Source organism: Fusarium poae (genome assembly GCF_019609905.1).
Source record: "Fusarium poae strain DAOMC 252244 chromosome Unknown contig_4, whole genome shotgun sequence".
Taxonomy (NCBI): domain Eukaryota; kingdom Fungi; phylum Ascomycota; class Sordariomycetes; order Hypocreales; family Nectriaceae; genus Fusarium; species Fusarium poae.
The window spans coordinates 204540-224236 of NW_025408662.1; the positions used below are offsets into that span (position 1 = coordinate 204540).

The window sequence follows — 19697 nt, forward strand, 5'->3', positions numbered from 1 at the left end:
ACATGATTGTGGTGGGAGTAATCGCGTGTTAAAGTTAAAGTGAATTAAATTGAGAAAGGTAGCCCGGCAGGTGATGTGGCCCGTTTAGTGATGAACTACGTTATGTATAGATTAAGTTCCATATGGGTTGAATTTTATATTCCATATTCCATAAGGTGCTGTATAGAGTATGGAGTATGGATAGAAAGCCTGCTATCGCACGCGTCTATGCGGGCATCTAATCTATCCAATGTGTATTCTATCGTCACATAGCATAGCATAGCTTCCGTCGATTCCCTACTCAGATATCTTCTTCTTGGCCCAGCGCAAGGCACCGGGAATGGCGGGGTCGTGCTCGACGTAATCGAGGCTACCAAAGATGCTCCAGAGCTGACCCAGGAAGTTACGGTCGTCGTGACAATAGTGGTCGCCGATAACGGGCTTGATGGCCTCAGTGGCCTCATCAGCCTTATAGAAAGGGATCTTACTATAATGGTATCAGATATGAAGTGATTGATGCTGATCAATTGAACTTACGGGAACAGGTGGTGAATGACATGCTTCTCAATGGCACCGTGGAAAATGTGCTTGCCAATAAAGCCGAACTCGCGGTCAACAGTAGCGAGAGCACCCTTAACGTAGGTCCAGCCTTCAGCGGTATAATGGGGGAGCTCAGTGTGATGGTGCTGGAGGTAAGTGATAGCGACTAATTTTGCATTAGTGATACTCGAGCGATCTAGCTTATCTTTAAACACTTACCGAGCCAGTGGTGGACCCAGAGGTAGGGAACGAGGTAGAGGTAGAAAACAGTAGAAACGCCAACCTTCTGGGAAGCAAAGTATAGAGCAGTTAGAGTGAGGCCGAGACCAATATCGCTGATGATGATAAAGGGAGCCTCGGCGGGACGGAAGACAGCGCTCATGGGATCGAAGTGGCTAACGCGGAGCCATTTGGCGAAAGTACTTTTAGGCTCCCATTGCTTACTGCCCTTACCAGCGCTGGCATTAAAGAAGGTATATACCTGCCATCCGAAGAGCTGGTGGAAGACGAGCTTGACGGCCTGGGCAATAGGGGTATCCTCGATCAGCTCAGCAACATCTATGCCAGCGATATAGAAGGATAGAGAAGCCTTAGGCTTAGAGCGGGGACAAAGGCCATATCGAGGTCTATATGGCCAGTGAAACGGTGGTGACGGGAATGAGAGTACTTCCAGCTAAAATAGGGGACCATAAGGAATGAGTGGAGGAACCAGCCGGTTATGTTATTGAGCTTGCTATAGGTAAATAAAGCACCGTGGCCGCACTCATGACCGAGAATCCAGATTCCGGTGCAGAAAAGACCCTGGAGGAAGCCATAGGCCATCCAGGCGGCGATACGGAGGTATTGGTCCTTAATGCCGGGGATATAGGTAAGGGCAGCCCAGGCAAGGGTGCCGATAATAGCGAAGTCGCGGATGATATAGTAGTAGGAGGTGGTAAGTGAGGGTTGGAAGCAGTGCGCGGGGATGGCATCCTTGATGGTCTTGATGTCGGGGAATTGAGGTTGAGAAGTGGCCTCGTGAGTGACCTGAGGAGATAAGATGTTAGGCGAGTCGAGAAAAGGTTTGAGCTTAAGCGAATTGACTTGACTTACCTTGGGCAGGTCCTTCTTGGCCACAACTGTGGTGGCAATTCGCTGTCTGGTAGCCATTGTGCCTAGCGATTGGGGAGATTTGCAGAGTATATGACGAAACGTAGTAAGAGGAGAAGGAGGATGGAGTTATAAAGAAGAGTAAAGGAAGAAAAATCTCGGAACTCGTTTGCGCTCCCCAACAAAGATGTAAATATTACGCTACGGGCTACGGGCTACGTGCCACTGTACTGCTTACTCTCCTTTCCATATAAACCTTCATCTCAGGATAACCCCTCCGTCTTGACCTAATCGAGCAATACTTGTCAAGGAGGAGTATGTGAATATGAGACCTTGACTCGAACAGACTTGACCCAAGCAATGATGAGAGGCGAGGAGAGGCTCCACCCTTTTGGTTGTATTGGAACGCACTAAAAAAAGGAATGTTAATTAAGTATCGACAAAAACAGTCTAATGATCATCATTTACCTATATTGTTCATTGTTGAAATAAAACGAATCTTTATAGTAAGCAGGCAATCTTTGACGTTGGATCTCTTACACTCACCCTATCGCATTCGTGCGTATTTAACAGTTCCCGATAGAAATACATGGTAGGTTTAACGAGGGAGGTCATCTTACAGACAAAACCGATAACTGGGGGGAAGCGAAGTGGGGCGTTTGCCAGACTGAGTCAACATCGTATACATAGCGTAAGCTGAAAAATAGCCTTTGTAGGATGACAATGATATGCCGTATCATATATAGCAGGTACCATTAAGAGGGTATAGGTAAGGTAACTTATCAATTAAACCAATAGGTACGTTGTGTCAAATGGCAATGTGTGTTTTTGGCAGTAGTCTCTATCACGGCCTGCCCAAAGTAGGCAAGTAGTAAAACACAGACTCTGTATGGAAATTCTTGTCTTACATCAGCTAAGACCACCTCGTATTCCTAATCGGGCATTATATAAGCGGCAATTGATATGTTATCGGCAACTTAATTTTGTATATTACATCATATTCATAAGCTAGTCTGCAACATGTCTTAAATAAAAGATGGGCCCTTGAATCTGCCGCCAGGGATAGCCATGGAGTAAAACGGAATATCCGATTGGACTGTCAGTGTAGATTCTAGACAAGACAGTGGACCACTGCTGACCGAAGCGCTCCGAGTCATAGCTTAACTATTAACGCCACTTCATACCTATTAACCTTAATAAAAAGAGCTAAGGAGATATCTAGACATATGATCTCGTGTAAGAAGACGCTACTGTACTCTTTGCTGAGACAAACACCCAGCAAGTCTCCTTTCCGGCAATCCTTTCTTTGCTCGATGCAGTCATTAGGCGACGCCCAGAAGAATCTCACTCCCTTTTCGGCGCCGGGCTGACGCATGGGGAATCCTTAAATCCCTCCATTATGTCTAAGTTACAGCGGGCCCTCGGACAGCGGAGAATTTAGCGGAAACTCAGCGGCGACTGGGGAGGGTGAGGAGAAGCACTCTGAGATGGGTGTTGATGGATATTCAGAGAGAGCCTTACCTAAAATGGCATTCCCTGCGTCGTTTAGCAACTGACGAACTAATTTTAGTGGGGAATGAAAGGACGCTAGCATGACATGGGGCAGCCGATGAAGTAAATCTGGGGTAACTGACGAACTCCAGTTTGCTTATAAGAAGTGATGTAATCTCTGTAAAAACTGGTAAGCCTATGAAATTTTGACATAAGATTCTAATTAAATACTTATGACTAATTATTAGATTTGACTGTCAATTAAAAACACACCGTGCCACCCCTGCTTCAGCTTAATTAACACCCCAGATTGACTTGATCGCCGCCTTGGCCGATTGAACCGATTTTCTGCACCCTACATGTGACGGGTGAAGGTTCCCAAGGGATAAACTAGTCCGTACTGGTTTATGTTGGCAGAGTCGTAGGGCGTTGTCACTGAGCAGTTGCGAAGTGTCACGTCTCCTAATAGTGAATAGAGCGGGTAAGGCGTATTCAGGTAAGGAAGTTTTATTGATAGCTGGTAGGCCATCGTACTATCTGGTGCTAAGCGAATGTATATATACATGAGGTTATGCAGGTCGAACGAGGTCAGTTCAACTCTGTTCGACAGGCATGCAAGGCGAACGAGGTTGGTTTGACTCTGTTCGTTATGCAAGTCGAATAGGGTCCGTTCGACTTGTATAGGGTAGGTCTATGCTAAGTGGTGGAAAAGGTGGGGTACACGTGATGTAATGACTGGGATCGTGACACTACACTCATCTGATCTGCCACAAGCCTAAATACCGATATATTGTCACGGGCTGAGTCCGGTGGTATAGGTAGACAGGGAACGCTTTAGGCGGAATAGGTTCTATTGCTACGGATAGGCACTGCAGGCAGGTCAGGCTCTATTAACAAGACGTAGCTCAAGGAGCTACGTTCAGGATCTGACTGGCGGTCTAACTAAGGTTACGGCGATAACGCTATCGCCACGTGATCTGATCCACTTGTGGCTCTAGGGTAGGTTGGTCTGACTTCGAGCTGTGACATATATGACACAGCATATCATTGTCATCCTACAAGGGTTGTTTCTCAGCTTACGCCATGCATGCTTCGACGCTGATGTTGACTCAGAAAAGCACGAGACGTCCCTTTTAGTTAGGAAAAATGCCCCTCAAAGTACAAAAGATCAGCACTATAGTGGCGGTTACAATTGCCACAGCAGCCCATCATCTCTTCAGGACCCAAAGTTGTTCCTTTTAGCGTGTTCGATGATTAAACCAATCAGTAATAAGGTACCCTGGCTTTTGTCTGGCTTAATTAGCTAGCTTGGTATTTAATATGCTTTAATACTGTGTAATAAGTAGGCTTGGTAGTTAATAGACTTTGTAAATTTGGTTTAGTACGGGTTATAGTGTGTCCACTATCTTATACTATTATAATTCATTTATATACGTTTCTAACTTAGCTAGCCTATCTTTTGAGCTTTAGGTAGGTAAATCTAGCTTTTTTTCTCTACTCCCTAAACCCATGATAATCAGCTACCTAAGGTTTAAGGTTTATATATTAGATGTACTATAGTGCTCTTATAATTCTATTATGGTGCTCTTTAACCGCCCTGATATAATTAATTGCCTCTCTTGTATATTATACTCTCTAATTAGCTAATAGTTAAATGGGTAGTTATTCCGTTAGCCTTTAAATAGTATGGTTTAGTAGGCTTTACCTTATAACTGTGTTATATAGGAGGTGAGATATTGGTGGGCCTAATTGGTAGGTAGTATAGACTGGACTATATAGAAGAGAAGAGAGAGGGCGGGGCTGCTAGAAAACCTGAATTCCTTTCTTTTCTGTTTGATCTGCTCCCTATGGCTTTTCATTCTCTTCCCCTCTATATGATTATATAATCCTTCTCTTGTTAAGCCTTGTCTTATCTACTTATCTTATTATACTTAATATCCTGCCTAAGGTACTGGCTTATATCTTTGTGCTCAAAGTGGCTAGACTATATACACTTGATCTAGGACCTACAAATGTTATACCTTAAGGGACTTTTCTATTAGCTGCTTCTTTAGAACCGGACTAAGATGATCAGGGAGAGGGAAGGGCTGCTAGATATTATAAGCAACTGACTATTATAGTTATATATTCAATCTTATATACTTAATTTAATAGTTTAGTAACTAGCTATACCTGCTGCTTACTGGCCTGTTTATTTATTAATATACTTATTATTAGATAATATACTGCTGGTTAGCTAGGGTATTTAGTAAGGCAGGCTGGCTATGATATATGGCCAAGTTACTGCTGAGTTAGAGTATCTTCTGTTTAATTAATTATATAATTTACTATATTCCTAATACTTACTTTAAGGTAAGAGGTCAGTATAAGCTGACTTATATACTCATAGACTATAGTGCTATTATTAGATTATTTAACCTGGCCTTACTTTATTATTACTAGTAAAGCTGGATTCTCTCCTTTTCTTATTAATCTACTCCCTGTAGCTTTTTATTGTCTTTCCCTCTATCTGATTATATAATGTTTTCCTTATAAGGCATTGTTTTATTTGCTTATCTTATCTTACTGTATACCCTTGCTCTGGACCTATAAATGTTATATCTTAAGGCTTTTTTTATTGGCTATAGTATAATGGTCTGTGCACCTGTCCTGCTTATACTGGACCTGAATCTTGCTCTTGCCTTCTTTGGATTGATTTCCTACGTTTTCCTTAAGCTTAAAATTGCTATACTATTGGGAATCTAGTAGTTAACTACCTGATTAGATGTTGATAAAAGAGTGTATTGAAATCTGATCTTATTTGTAATTTGGCTGAATTTCTTTGTCCTTGATCTGCTGCTGTGCTGCCTGCCTGTCTGCATAGCCAATTTCATCCTGACAATGACCCGGATGGGACTGCCTATATATATCGCGATATATACCGGGAGTTGCCTATAGTTTCGAAACAGAGGTCGGCACGTCTAGCGGGCTCTTAAGCATCTGAAGACCCTTCATGAATGATTCCCAAGACTTATCGGAGGTGATAGGGGCTGTTATGTAATCGTCTACCTCAGATGGAGTAACAGACTCTGATCTGATCTGGGCGAGGACAGCGCTATATGAGCTGCAAGACCGAGATGGCGCCCGTGCCTGGACCAAGGGCTCAAGTGCAGGTAGTGGATCTAAGTCTTCACACAGACAGATCCTCTCATACAGCGTGAGCACTCCCGAAGAGATGCCCGACTTCTCAGCCGCCTCGTAAGCCATACGATTTCCAATGGCCTCTGCTAGTAATCTGCACCGAGGCAGAATGTAGCGATCGAAGGCAGGCCCGCGATGATTGTCGTAGCCTCCGACTCTTTCAAGTCGCGATTTCATGTCTCTAATTAGATCTTCTTCGCGTTGTGCTAAGCGAGATGATCTATTCATTGCCTGTGGAAGGACCAAACTCCCCGCCAATACTTCTGGCATGAAGCCTACATAGCAAGCCGTTAGTTATCACATTATAGAGTTTCAAATTGATCAACAATGTTAAGATGCGAATGAACGTACGGATGCATAGAACCAACGTATCGCCTTCGGAGACGGTGTTCCCTTGGAATGTAAGGTCCAGCTCGCTTATCTGGTTAAACGCAAAGAAGCCTTGCCATCCACACCTCTCGGCGAGTGGCCTTAAGACTTGAGAGGCCTTGACCACCGTCGCCTTGAAAATGGTAGCCAGTGCATGCTGTGTAGGGTCAGTCAGATCTGGGCACATGTCTATAGTCCAGCGAGCGAACGCATTCAAGACTTTTTCATGCACCCATCCCTCAACAATTGGAACTTGCTGAGTGCTGAAGTCCATGATCCGTTTCCGCCCCTTACCGCCGTCGACCGATGCTACAGTCCTCCTCTCGCTGTAGACAGCTGCGATGCGTGTCCCGACTTTGATAGCCGAGATACCCAGAATAGAAAAGGACACTGTTCCCACAGGTACGCGCCGGATATGACGCAGGAACTCGATGCGTCCATTCTCTGGCTTAGAGCTAGAGCCGAGCAGTGCGGTCGAAGGCAGGGAAACGTGATTGAAAGAGGTCAAAGAATGATCCAATGGCTTTGTGCCCGGCCTTGTAGGAAGCATAAGGGATGTGACGCCAGGTCGCATACCCATTGCGTCACTCAACAACACTAGAAATGGCTTCACACCGCGGTCCTCCTCATCTACCATAAGGCGAGCAAATACTACAGCCACACGGGGCATCTCGCAGTAAGGCGTATTTGGGGGCATTGCCTTTGCAGCCCCGGCATGGGGAGTATGCAGATCGTACGAGCCATCTGGAAGTAGTGTTGCTGTTGTTTCAAGGTTCCGAGCATCCAGGCCATGAGCGACCTCAGTTAGCATAAACCCCCCACAGACCTCAAATCTCAAGAGTCTGTCCAATAGGGGCTGTAGATCGGGGCGACGTGGAATGAACGAGCATAACGTTCCGATGCAAAGATTGATGTGTATCATCGCGATGATGTACGCAGTCATATCGCGAGCAGCAATCACTTCGTTGCCAGTTTTAGCAACTATACAAACGTTTACGAAAAGTGATCGAACTCACAATCGAAATGGAAGTCCCAATATTTCGGGGTCAGGTTCATGATATCATCTTGTGACAGGCCTTGAACGTCAGCTTTTGGATCTCTCCCAATACGTGTGGTTGGCATACCACTTTGGACACAAATTGACTGTGCCCTTTTGTAGTGTATGGCGATATCATGGTTAGAGGCAGGCGGCACGATGTCGTTCCGGCTATGCCAGATGTCTTGATTCAGAATATCTTCAGAATGAGACATGACGAAAGCCTGATCTCCTGTGTGATCGAGTGGTATTCGGTTCTAGTACAGATAACGAAGGGCTTCCCGACAACAAAGAAAGCTGTCAGATATGAAGATGTATCGTGTGTATTGCTTTATGCTTTCACAATCGAAGGACTATTGAGATCTTATATACTCGACTGGCTCCTCCTAGGACTTTAAACTTTAATCATATTGTTGAGGGTGAACCCTCCAACATTCAACAAAACTTGAATCCTAAACCTTACTAAGGGGGGTTCAATCTCACCCCCCTAACCCTCGTACCTCAGGTAGGGGGGGTTGCTGAGCAGCAAAGTGTGCTTTGATTGGTAAATTACTGAGGGATACTTTGATTTTAGTGTATTTTTGGTGTAAACATAAGTAGATTCGGTGATCACATATCGACTGTTTATCTGAATTGCCAAGAGCCCACTTTTCTTTACGACTCAATTGTTATCTGCAAGTTGAAAATATAGCCGCTTCCGGTGAGGCTGGTTCATCCCTTCATACCTAAGACAATGGCCACATGCAGCCGAATGTCTCATTGTGAGAATTGATAATCTCCTGATGGCTTGATACGAGCAGCATCAATGGCATGGGAATAGTATGTTGACGCCACGTCAGGGTGATCATCTGCAAACTTCCCGGCATCTTGGAGCTTCTTGAAAAGCACATCTAGTGACTCGATAATCTCATGCAGCGAGCCATGTGATCCTTCCGAGCCAGCCCTGTTCGCCCAGCTTTACATGCCTTTTGTTAGATCCTTGAAAGGTTTGAGGATATTGAGGAAGTGGTCGAGGTCGACCCAATCCTACGCAGTCAGGATATCTTGTGAGATATCTTATCCTTCGGCGCCGATGTGGCGATAATTGAGAAAGAATAGATCAATGGCGTAGCGGAGCTTCAGGGCTCGTTCAATCATGGAATACACAGAGTGCCAGCGGATGCCCCCATCGGCAAGGACCATGGTGTAGAGGTGCTCAATACTGCCTTCGTCGTAAGCCCGCAGGATGTACTATTTCAGCCGCTCTTGTCGCTGGTCGCTTCTGTTGATCCACACGCAGAAGCTGTGGAGCTTGCCAATGCAGCTTTCCTTCCTCCAAATCTCAAACCTCTTGTCATCAGATGCAGCGCGTAGCTGTTTCTCCAGCTTGCTAACGCCCTTGCCAAAGAGAAGAGCTTTGACGATAAGGTTCAGCAGATGGCCGACGCACCGAAGGCAATTTTCGTGTCGGATTGTTGGGTACTTCTCTGCTAGCTCTTGAATGCATACGTCGTTGCTCGTGACGTTATCCATCATGAAGAAGCCAATGATTGGCGAGATGTCATAAAATTCGATTACGGTCGACAACACTTTGGCGATGTTCTTACCGAATGATCCGAAGCTGAAGGAGGCCTCGTATCTAGCTAGCCTAAAACGGTCGGCAAGCAGTGGGAAGAAGCAGCCGGCGCTTTGCCTGGCGCTTCGCCTCCCAACCCGACAATTGAGAATCTGCCTAAGATTACCTGGAAGAACCGTGGCTTCGTCTAGGAGGATTTGTTAGCTCGGAAAGGTGGAAGGGGTAGGAAGAGCTGGGTTAGGTCGCACGGGACCTTCCTAGTCGAGCTGAACTATCAGGATCTACCGATAGGTCACGTCTGGTGCTGCAATCGATGTGATATGAGAGGCGCTGCGGAGTTCTTTCGGTGCAAGCCACGTCTTCCGCAGCGGATCATCTTCGAAAGTCTGTGCTTATCCCGTTCAATCTCATTGACAAGATACCCAGCAGCTGGGGTGCTGATAGGAATGGAATATCTGTTGGAGCATTTTGAGGACTGGAATGTCCTCCATCCCATTGAGTGCAAGTGGACTGTAGTACATACACCCTCATGCTAAAAGTATGTTACCTGGCTATCGATCAGACACGGCATATCATTGTCATCCTACAAAGGCTATTTTTCAGCTTACGCTATGTATACGATGTTGACTCAGAAAAGTATGCGTCATCCCTTTTGGTTAGGAAAAATGCCCCTCAAAGCAGAAAAAGATCGGCACTGTTATAGCGGCTACAATCATCTAACCCCTCAAGTCACATAGAACTTTCAGCTTTCAGCTATCATATATTTTTCAGCTTTTCTAAGGTCGTGATCGGCGAGAAAAGTGAAAATTGAATTAACGTAAAAAAGATACATTTGACCGGCCGATGTACCTAGAAAGCCACGTTAGCCTATCCTAGCTGCGCGGCGGATTCAGCTCTGAATCCAATGGCTTTCCCATAGTAAAAAAAAAGGCGCTAATGAAATGACGACCTGAATCCATTGCACCCCAACGGATTCAGGTCACCCATAGGTTTTCATCGCTAAAATGCATTTCAAGTAGATGCATCGATTCATTACATCGAGGGAAGCTTATATCTGGCTTGCCAGCCTATCCCAGCTGCATGGCGGATACAGCTCTGAATCCAATGGCTTTCCCTGTCACAGCTCGAAGTCAGACCAACCTACCCTAGAGCCACAAGTGGATCAGATCACGTGGCGATAGCGTTATCGCCGTAACCTTAGTTAGACCGCCAGTCAGATCCTGAACGTAGCTCCTTGAGCTACGTCTTGTTAATAGAGCCTGACCTGCCTGCAGTGCCTATCCGTAGCAATAGAACCTATTACGCCCGAAGCGTTCCCTGTCCACCCGTACCGCCGGACTCAGCCCGTGACACTACGTAGCTCCTAACCGTTGGACACCGAACGCGATGTCTGCCCGCCCGCTCCCGCCCTTCCTGCCGGACAGCGTCGAGTCATTCCGTGACCATGCCCCGGAACACCTAGACGATTGGTTCGAATACTTCCGGAACGTTTATACCTACGCCGAGAACGCCCAGAACCGTATATCCCAGCTGGAGAATGAGACCCAGAACATGAAGGATAAACATCAAGGACTCCGAACAATCCCTGCAACAAATCACCACTGAGCGTAACTTTGCCCGAGCCCAGCTCGAGTACACTGAGCAACAACACGAGAAGGCCCTAAAGAGGAAGGACGACAACATCTTCGAGGCCCGCCTCGCCGAACGTCGCGCCCTCGATGCCACCCGACCTACCGTACCTACTATCCGTGAACCCCCGAGACTAGCGCTCCCGCTGAGCTTCGTGTAGCGACTCCTATGGGAACGACTCCTCCGCCTTCTTCCCGATCTACCGAATCAACCAGTCTTACCGAACGATTACCCGACCCTGACAAGTTTGAGGGCGAACGGAGCGACCTACGCCGTTTCGTCTCCCAGATACACTCAAAACTAAAAGCTAACCACGACCGATTCCCGACACGCCTCGCCCGAATGTCCTATGTAACTGGCCGTCTTAAGGGACGCGCCTATGCACAAGTCCTACCGCACATTAAAGCTGGTGAATGCCAACTCCCCGACTACCAGGATATTATCGATCTACTAGAACGCGCTTTTGGAGACCCGAACCGGATCAATAATGCCCGCGCCGAATTATTCCGCCTTCGCCAGACTCACAAGGATTTCAGCACCTTCTTCGCCGAGTTCCAACGCCTCGCGCTGGAAGGAGAAATGTCAGAAGAGGCCCTCCCTACCCTGTTGGAACAAGCTGTCTCCCGAGAACTACGCGGAATGCTTATACACAACCCACCGCCTAGCTATAAATATCACGACCTAGCCACCTTCCTACAAGAATTGGAAAACCGACGACGCCGCTTCGCAGCGGAGCCACAGCCTGCGTCACGAAAGACGAATATGCCGCTGAAGGAGTACCCCCAGACACTCCGAAAGAAGTCCCCATCGCCTCGTAGAGGGAGAAGCCCCCCCGAAAACCGCCAACCAGCCGGAGAACCTATGGACCTCAGCAATCAGCGCCGCTATAACCGCCCTAACCAACGACGGGAGAACAACCAGTGCTTCCGTTGCGGTTCAGCCAACCACTACCTCCGCGACTGTCCCGAACCTGACACACGTCCAACCAGGCTCCGTCAAGCCACCTTCGCTTATAGCCCCAACCGCACCAGCCAGCCCCCGTCTCCACACTCGCCTACATCCAGCCGCGCCAGTTCCCGCCGATCTAGACACTCCCGAGGACGCCAGGAAAACGGGGTGAGCCTGTCTTAAGTCGGCGCCAGGCTCCCCTCCCCGCACCTACTGTACCGAAGATTAAACTGTCCGCCGCCTCCGTTCATGGAATCCCGATTGAGAACGAGAACAACCAACGTTCGAACCTGATGATACTGCCTGCCAGCCTCAATGTGGCCGGAAGAGAACCAATTCCGTCTTACGCTATGACCGATAGCGGAGCGGAAGGAAAAGGGTTTATCGACGAGAGCTGGGCTAAGTCCCAGAACCTGAAGTTTAGACCCCTGAAGAGAACCTTCGAGATTGAAGTGTTCGACGGGCGACCTGCCGAGAGCGGGAAGGTCGCCTACTACGTCCGCGCCGGACTCCGCATTGCCGATCACGAGCAGAAGAGCATGATCTTCTACGTGACCCAGCTAGCCAGCTACCCTATTGTCCTGGGAATGCCTTGGCTAAAGCAACACGACCCGCAGGTGGGCTTCGCGGCCCACACGTTCACATTTAACAGCCCGTACTGCCAGAAATTCTGCAACACCCCAACCAAGCCTACAAGGATTAAGGCTTTACAGACCGTCCCGAAGAAGTTCATGCGCCAGATGAAAGGGAGTATCCCACCAGCCTTGGAGGGAAAGGATATCCTCCCGGTTTCCCTGCGAACCGCCCGAATATACAGCCAGAAGGACCGTTACCGCCTCTTCACCGTCACCCTGAAGCAACTGGACTACCTGCTTAAGCCTGAGCCAGAGGCATTCGTGCTGCCGGAAGAACTTCGAGAGTTCCAGGACGTTTTCTCGCCTAAGGAGGCAGAGAAGCTACCACCGCACCGATCTGGAGACCACCACATTGAGCTAACCCCAGGAGGAAAACTGCCGTTTGGACCCTTATATGGAATGTCCCGGAACGAACTGACAGCCCTACGAGAGTGGCTGGACGAGAATCTGCGTAAGGGATTTATCCGCCCGAGCTCATCGCCTGTAGCCTCCCCGGTACTATTCGTCAAGAAACCCGGCGGTGGCCTACGTTTCTGCGTAGACTACCGAGCCCTGAACAACATTACAGTTAAGGACCGCTACCCGCTGCCCCTGATCAAAGAATCCCTGAATAACCTGTCTGGTATGAAATACTTCTCCCGTATCGACATCGTGTCGGCCTTCAATAATCTGCGCATCAAGGAAGGCCAGGAGTACCTAACAGCATTCCGCACCCGATTCGGATTATATGAGTCACTGGTTATGCCCTTCGGCCTAACAGGAGCCCCCGCGACCTTCCAGCGGTACATTAATGACGCGCTGAGGGAATACCTGGATATATTCTGCACTGCCTACCTGGACGATATCCTGATCTATAGCCGGACCCGAGAAGAGCACGTCGAGCAATTAAAGATGGTGCTTGAAAAACTAAGAGCTGCCGGGTTATTCGCAAACCCAGCCAAATGCGAATTCATGGTTACGGAAACCAAGTTCCTAGGCCTTATCGTGGGACGAGACGGCATCCGAATGGACCCTGCAAAGATCGAAACTGTTAAGAACTGGCAAACCCCGACCTGCCTGACCGATGTACAAGCTTTCACAGGATTTGCGAACTTCTACAGGAGGTTCATCCGTGACTTCTCTAAGCTTACAGCCCCGTTGAACCACCTGACAAAGAAAGACGTACCGTTCGTCTGGGACGAAACCTGCGAAAAGGCTTTCCGAGACTTGAAGGGAGCCTTCACATCAGCACCGATCTTACGCCCCTTCGATTGGACGAAGGACGTAATCCTGGAGACAGACGCCTCTGACTATGTATCCGCCGGTGTGCTGTCGCAATACGACGATGACGGAAGGCTGCACCCGGTAGCCTTCTTCTCCAAGAAGCATACGTCCACGGAATGCAACTACGAGATCTACGATAAGGAACTCATGGCCATTATTCGCTGCTTCGAAGAATGGAGACCCGAACTGGAGGGGGCACCCTCACCGATAAAAGTGATCACGGATCACAAGAACCTGGAGTACTTCACGACGACGAAGTTACTTAACCGACGACAAGCCCGCTGGTCTGAGTTCCTGTCCCGATTTAATTTCCAGATCACATATCGACCTGGGAAACAGGGAGTTAAACCCGATGCCCTGACCAGGAGGTCAGAAGACCTCCCTAAAGAGGGGGATGAGCGCTTAGCGCACCAAAGCCAGGTGGTACTAAAGAAAGAGAACTGGCAACTTCCGCCGCTACGAGTCCAGAGAGCCCGCATCCGCCACCCACTACAACAGAACCAACCCGCACCAACACCCGAGGAGCCGTCACTCTCAATAGAGCTACCAGAAGAGATCGACCGCTTGCTGAACGAAGGATACCAGACCGATGAAGACCTGCAGTCGATACTACAAGCCCTCAGGACCGACGCACCGCGACACCCGAAGATTACGCTTGCAGAGTGCAAGATCGTCCAGGAACGACTGTTGTACCGGGACCGCATCTATATCCCGAGCCACGACGCCCTCAAGACCGCCCTGCTGAAAGCCTGCCACGAACACCCTATAGCAGGACACCCAGGTCGTGCCCGCACTTATGACCTGCTTTCCCGGGATTACTACTGGCCCGGAATGTTGGCCTACATCGAACAATGGGTTAAGAACTGCCATACGTGTCGAAGAGCCAACCCAGCCCGAGAAGCGAAGCAAGGTGTGCTGAAACCCTTGCCTATCCCCGAACGAGCCTGGCAACATGTGTCAATGGATTTTATCACACATCTGCCGCCCAGCGAAGGAAATGACGCCATCCTGATTATAGCCTGCCGCCTGACCAAGATGAGACATATCATCGCATGCAAAGGAACCTGCGATGCCGAAGACGCAGCCCATTACTACCTGAAGGAAGTGTGGAAGCTACATGGGCTCCCACAGACTATAGTATCGGACCGGGGACCCCAGTTCGTAGCGGAGTTCTGGCAGAAGCTCACCAAACAACTGTCGATCAGCTCGCTACTATCCACCGCTTACCACCCTGAGACCGACGGACAGACTGAACGCCTGAACGCTGTGTTGGAACAGTACCTGCGAGCCTACGTGTCATACCTACAGGACGACTGGAACCGATGGCTCCCCTGGCCGAGTTCGCAGCGAACTCCCTGAAATCCGAAACCACCGGCGTATCTCCGTTCTTTGCAAACTATGGATTCCACCCGCGAATGGGCTTTGAACCCACGATTACAGTCAGAGGAACCCCAGCCACTAGAGACGCAGAACAGTTCGCAAAGACGATGAACGACATCCTAGAGCACCTGAGATCAGAAAGCATTGCCGCACAAGCCCGTTACGAAGCCCAAGCGAACCGACACAGACGACCTGCCCGACGATACCAAGTAGGGGACTCAGTGTGGCTAGACGCCAGGAATATCAAGACCCTTAGGCCACAGAAGAAACTAGACTGGAAGAACATCGGCCCGTTGAAGATCGGCAAGGTCATCTCCCCGTACGCCTATCGACTGGAACTGCCCGCCAGCATGAAGATACACCCCGTGTTTCACACGAGCCTGCTAAAGCCAGCTGCCACCAATCCGCTGCCCGGTCAGAACGTAGACCCGCCACCGCCAGTAGAAGCCGAAGGAGTGGAAGAGTGGGAGGTTGAAGACATTGTGGATTCCCGATGGGACAGACGAGGCCGAGGAGGCCGCCCCAGGCTGAAGTATACTGTGAAATGGGCCGGATATGCAGACCCAACAGAAGTCCCTGCTGCTTACGTGGGGAATGCTGCAGAGATCGTGGCGAACTTCCACAGGAGATACCCTGACAAGCCCGGACCACAGTAGCCCGTCTCGGCAGAGCTCGATGCTAAAGAGGGGGCACTGTCACAGCTCGAAGTCAGACCAACCTACCCTAGAGCCACAAGTGGATCAGATCACGTGGCGATAGCGTTATCGCCGTAACCTTAGTTAGACCGCCAGTCAGATCCTGAACGTAGCTCCTTGAGCTACGTCTTGTTAATAGAGCCTGACCTGCCTGCAGTGCCTATCCGTAGCAATAGAACCTATTACGCCCGAAGCGTTCCCTGTCCACCCGTACCGCCGGACTCAGCCCGTGACATGCTGTGTCATATATCGGTATTTAGGCTTGTGGCAGATCAGATGAGTGTAGGGTGCAGAAAATCGGTTCAATCGGCCAAGGCGGCGATCAAGTCAATCTGGGGTGTTAATTAAGCTGAAGCAGGGGTGGCACGGTGTGTTTTTAATTGACAGTCAAATCTAATAATTAGTCATAAGTATTTAATTAGAATCTTATGTCAAAATTTCATAGGCTTACCAGTTTTTACAGAGATTACATCACTTCTTATAAGCAAACTGGAGTTCGTCAGTTACCCCAGATTTACTTCATCGGCTGCCCCATGTCATGCTAGCGTCCTTTCATTCCCCACTAAAATTAGTTCGTCAGTTGCTAAACGACGCAGGGAATGCCATTTTAGGTAAGGCTCTCTCTGAATATCCATCAACACCCATCTCAGAGTGCTTCTCCTCACCCTCCCCAGTCGCCGCTGAGTTTCCGCTAAATTCTCCGCTGTCCGAGGGCCCGCTGTAACTTAGACATAATGGAGGGATTTAAGGATTCCCCATGCGTCAGCCCGGCGCCGAAAAGGGAGTGAGATTCTTCTGGGCGTCGCCTAATGACTGCATCGAGCAAAGAAAGGATTGCCGGAAAGGAGACTTGCTGGGTGTTTGTCTCAGCAAAGAGTACAGTAGCGTCTTCTTACACGAGATCATATGTCTAGATATCTCCTTAGCTCTTTTTTATTAAGGTTAATAGGTATGAAGTGGCGTTAATAGTTAAGCTATGACTCGGAGCGCTTCGGTCAGCAGTGGTCCACTGTCTTGTCTAGAATCTACACTGACAGTCCAATCGGATATTCCGTTTTACTCCATGGCTATCCCTGGCGGCAGATTCAAGGGCCCATCTTTTATTTAAGACATGTTGCAGACTAGCTTATGAATATGATGTAATATACAAAATTAAGTTGCCGATAACATATCAATTGCCGCTTATATAATGCCCGATTAGGAATACGAGGTGGTCTTAGCTGATGTAAGACAAGAATTTCCATACAGAGTCTGTGTTTTACTACTTGCCTACTTTGGGCAGGCCGTGATAGAGACTACTGCCAAAAACACACATTGCCATTTGACACAACGTACCTATTGGTTTAATTGATAAGTTACCTTACCTATACCCTCTTAATGGTACCTGCTATATATGATACGGCATATCATTGTCATCCTACAAAGGCTATTTTTCAGCTTACGCTATGTATACGATGTTGACTCAGTCTGGCAAACGCCCCACTTCGCTTCCCCCCAGTTATCGGTTTTGTCTGTAAGATGACCTCCCTCGTTAAACCTACCATGTATTTCTATCGGGAACTGTTAAATACGCACGAATGCGATAGGGTGAGTGTAAGAGATCCAACGTCAAAGATTGCCTGCTTACTATAAAGATTCGTTTTATTTCAACAATGAACAATATAGGTAAATGATGATCATTAGACTGTTTTTGTCGATACTTAATTAACATTCCTTTTTTAGTGCGTTCCAATACAACCAAAAGGGTGGAGCCTCTCCTCGCCTCTCATCATTGCTTGGGTCAAGTCTGTTCGAGTCAAGGTCTCATATTCACATACTCCTCCTTGACAAGTATTGCTCGATTAGGTCAAGACGGAGGGGTTATCCTGAGATGAAGGTTTATATGGAAAGGAGAGTAAGCAGTACAGTGGCACGTAGCCCGTAGCCCGTAGCGTAATATTTACATCTTTGTTGGGGAGCGCAAACGAGTTCCGAGATTTTTCTTCCTTTACTCTTCTTTATAACTCCATCCTCCTTCTCCTCTTACTACGTTTCGTCATATACTCTGCAAATCTCCCCAATCGCTAGGCACAATGGCTACCAGACAGCGAATTGCCACCACAGTTGTGGCCAAGAAGGACCTGCCCAAGGTAAGTCAAGTCAATTCGCTTAAGCTCAAACCTTTTCTCGACTCGCCTAACATCTTATCTCCTCAGGTCACTCACGAGGCCACTTCTCAACCTCAATTCCCCGACATCAAGACCATCAAGGATGCCATCCCCGCGCACTGCTTCCAACCCTCACTTACCACCTCCTACTACTATATCATCCGCGACTTCGCTATTATCGGCACCCTTGCCTGGGCTGCCCTTACCTATATCCCCGGCATTAAGGACCAATACCTCCGTATCGCCGCCTGGATGGCCTATGGCTTCCTCCAGGGTCTTTTCTGCACCGGAATCTGGATTCTCGGTCATGAGTGCGGCCACGGTGCTTTATTTACCTATAGCAAGCTCAATAACATAACCGGCTGGTTCCTCCACTCATTCCTTATGGTCCCCTATTTTAGCTGGAAGTACTCTCATTCCCGTCACCACCGTTTCACTGGCCATATAGACCTCGATATGGCCTTTGTCCCCGCTCTAAGCCTAAGGCTTCTCTATCCTTCTATATCGCTGGCATAGATGTTGCTGAGCTGATCGAGGATACCCCTATTGCCCAGGCCGTCAAGCTCGTCTTCCACCAGCTCTTCGGATGGCAGGTATATACCTTCTTTAATGCCAGCGCTGGTAAGGGCAGTAAGCAATGGGAGCCTAAAAGTACTTTCGCCAAATGGCTCCGCGTTAGCCACTTCGATCCCATGAGCGCTGTCTTCCGTCCCGCCGAGGCTCCCTTTATCATCATCAGCGATATTGGTCTCGGCCTCACTCTAACTGCTCTATACTTTGCTTCCCAGAAGGTTGGCGTTTCTACTGTTTTCTACCTCTACCTCGTTCCCTACCTCTGGGTCCACCACTGGCTCGGTAAGTGTTTAAAGATAAGCTAGATCGCTCGAGTATCACTAATGCAAAATTAGTCGCTATCACTTACCTCCAGCACCATCACACTGAGCTCCCCATTATACCGCTGAAGGCTGGACCTACGTTAAGGGTGCTCTCGCTACTGTTGACCGCGAGTTCGGCTTTATTGGCAAGCACATTTTCCACGGTGCCATTGAGAAGCATGTCATTCACCACCTGTTCCCGTAAGTTCAATTGATCAGCATCAATCACTTCATATCTGATACCATTATAGTAAGATCCCTTTCTATAAGGCTGATGAGGCCACTGAGGCCATCAAGCCCGTTATCGGCGACCACTATTGTCACGACGACCGTAACTTCCTGGGTCAGCTCTGGAGCATCTTTGGTAGCCTCGATTACGTCGAGCACGACCCCGCCATTCCCGGTGCCTTGCGCTGGGCCAAGAAGAAGATATCTGAGTAGGGAATCGACGGAAGCTATGCTATGCTATGTGACGATAGAATACACATTGGATAGATTAGATGCCCGCATAGACGCGTGCGATAGCAGGCTTTCTATCCATACTCCATACTCTATACAGCACCTTATGGAATATGGAATATAAAATTCAACCCATATGGAACTTAATCTATACATAACGTAGTTCATCACTAAACGGGCCACATCACCTGCCGGGCTACCTTTCTCAATTTAATTCACTTTAACTTTAACACGCGATTACTCCCACCACAATCATGTCGGATCTCAATATTGAGTCGCGTGTTATTTTTGCAATAAATGCCAAGCGCAAAAGCCAAAAATTAAGCATTCGCCAGCTTGCAAAGCAGTTCAGTACCTCACGAACAACCTTACAAGCTAGAATCACTGGAAGACCTTCAAAGACTGATATACATAGCCAGGGTTCAAA

General features: G+C 48.3%; 3 protein-coding genes across 3 annotated transcripts; 1 reads left to right on the forward strand and 2 right to left on the reverse strand.

Moving 5' to 3' along the window:
* Positions 1-276: 276 nt before the first annotated feature.
* FPOAC1_013914 (uncharacterized protein) lies at positions 277-1668 on the reverse strand (the record flags this gene model as incomplete). The annotated part of the gene is made up of 5 exons (XM_044858254.1): positions 277-466; positions 517-685; positions 739-1145; positions 1187-1545; positions 1612-1668. 5 exons carry the CDS (start codon positions 1666-1668, stop codon positions 277-279), a joined length of 1182 nt encoding a protein of 393 aa, XP_044700710.1.
* Positions 1669-6030: 4362 nt separating this feature from the next.
* Positions 6031-7899, reverse strand: FPOAC1_013915 (uncharacterized protein; the record flags this gene model as incomplete). The annotated part of the gene is made up of 4 exons (XM_044858255.1): positions 6031-6554; positions 6631-7608; positions 7665-7724; positions 7773-7899. The coding sequence occupies 4 exons, from the start codon at positions 7897-7899 to the stop codon at positions 6031-6033; spliced, it is 1689 nt and encodes a 562-aa protein (XP_044700711.1).
* A 9962-nt stretch (positions 7900-17861) lies between these two features.
* Positions 17862-19252, forward strand: FPOAC1_013916 (uncharacterized protein; the record flags this gene model as incomplete). The annotated part of the gene is made up of 5 exons (XM_044858256.1): positions 17862-17918; positions 17985-18343; positions 18385-18791; positions 18901-19012; positions 19063-19252. The coding sequence occupies 5 exons, from the start codon at positions 17862-17864 to the stop codon at positions 19250-19252; spliced, it is 1125 nt and encodes a 374-aa protein (XP_044700712.1).
* Between the last annotated feature and the right edge of the window lie 445 nt (positions 19253-19697).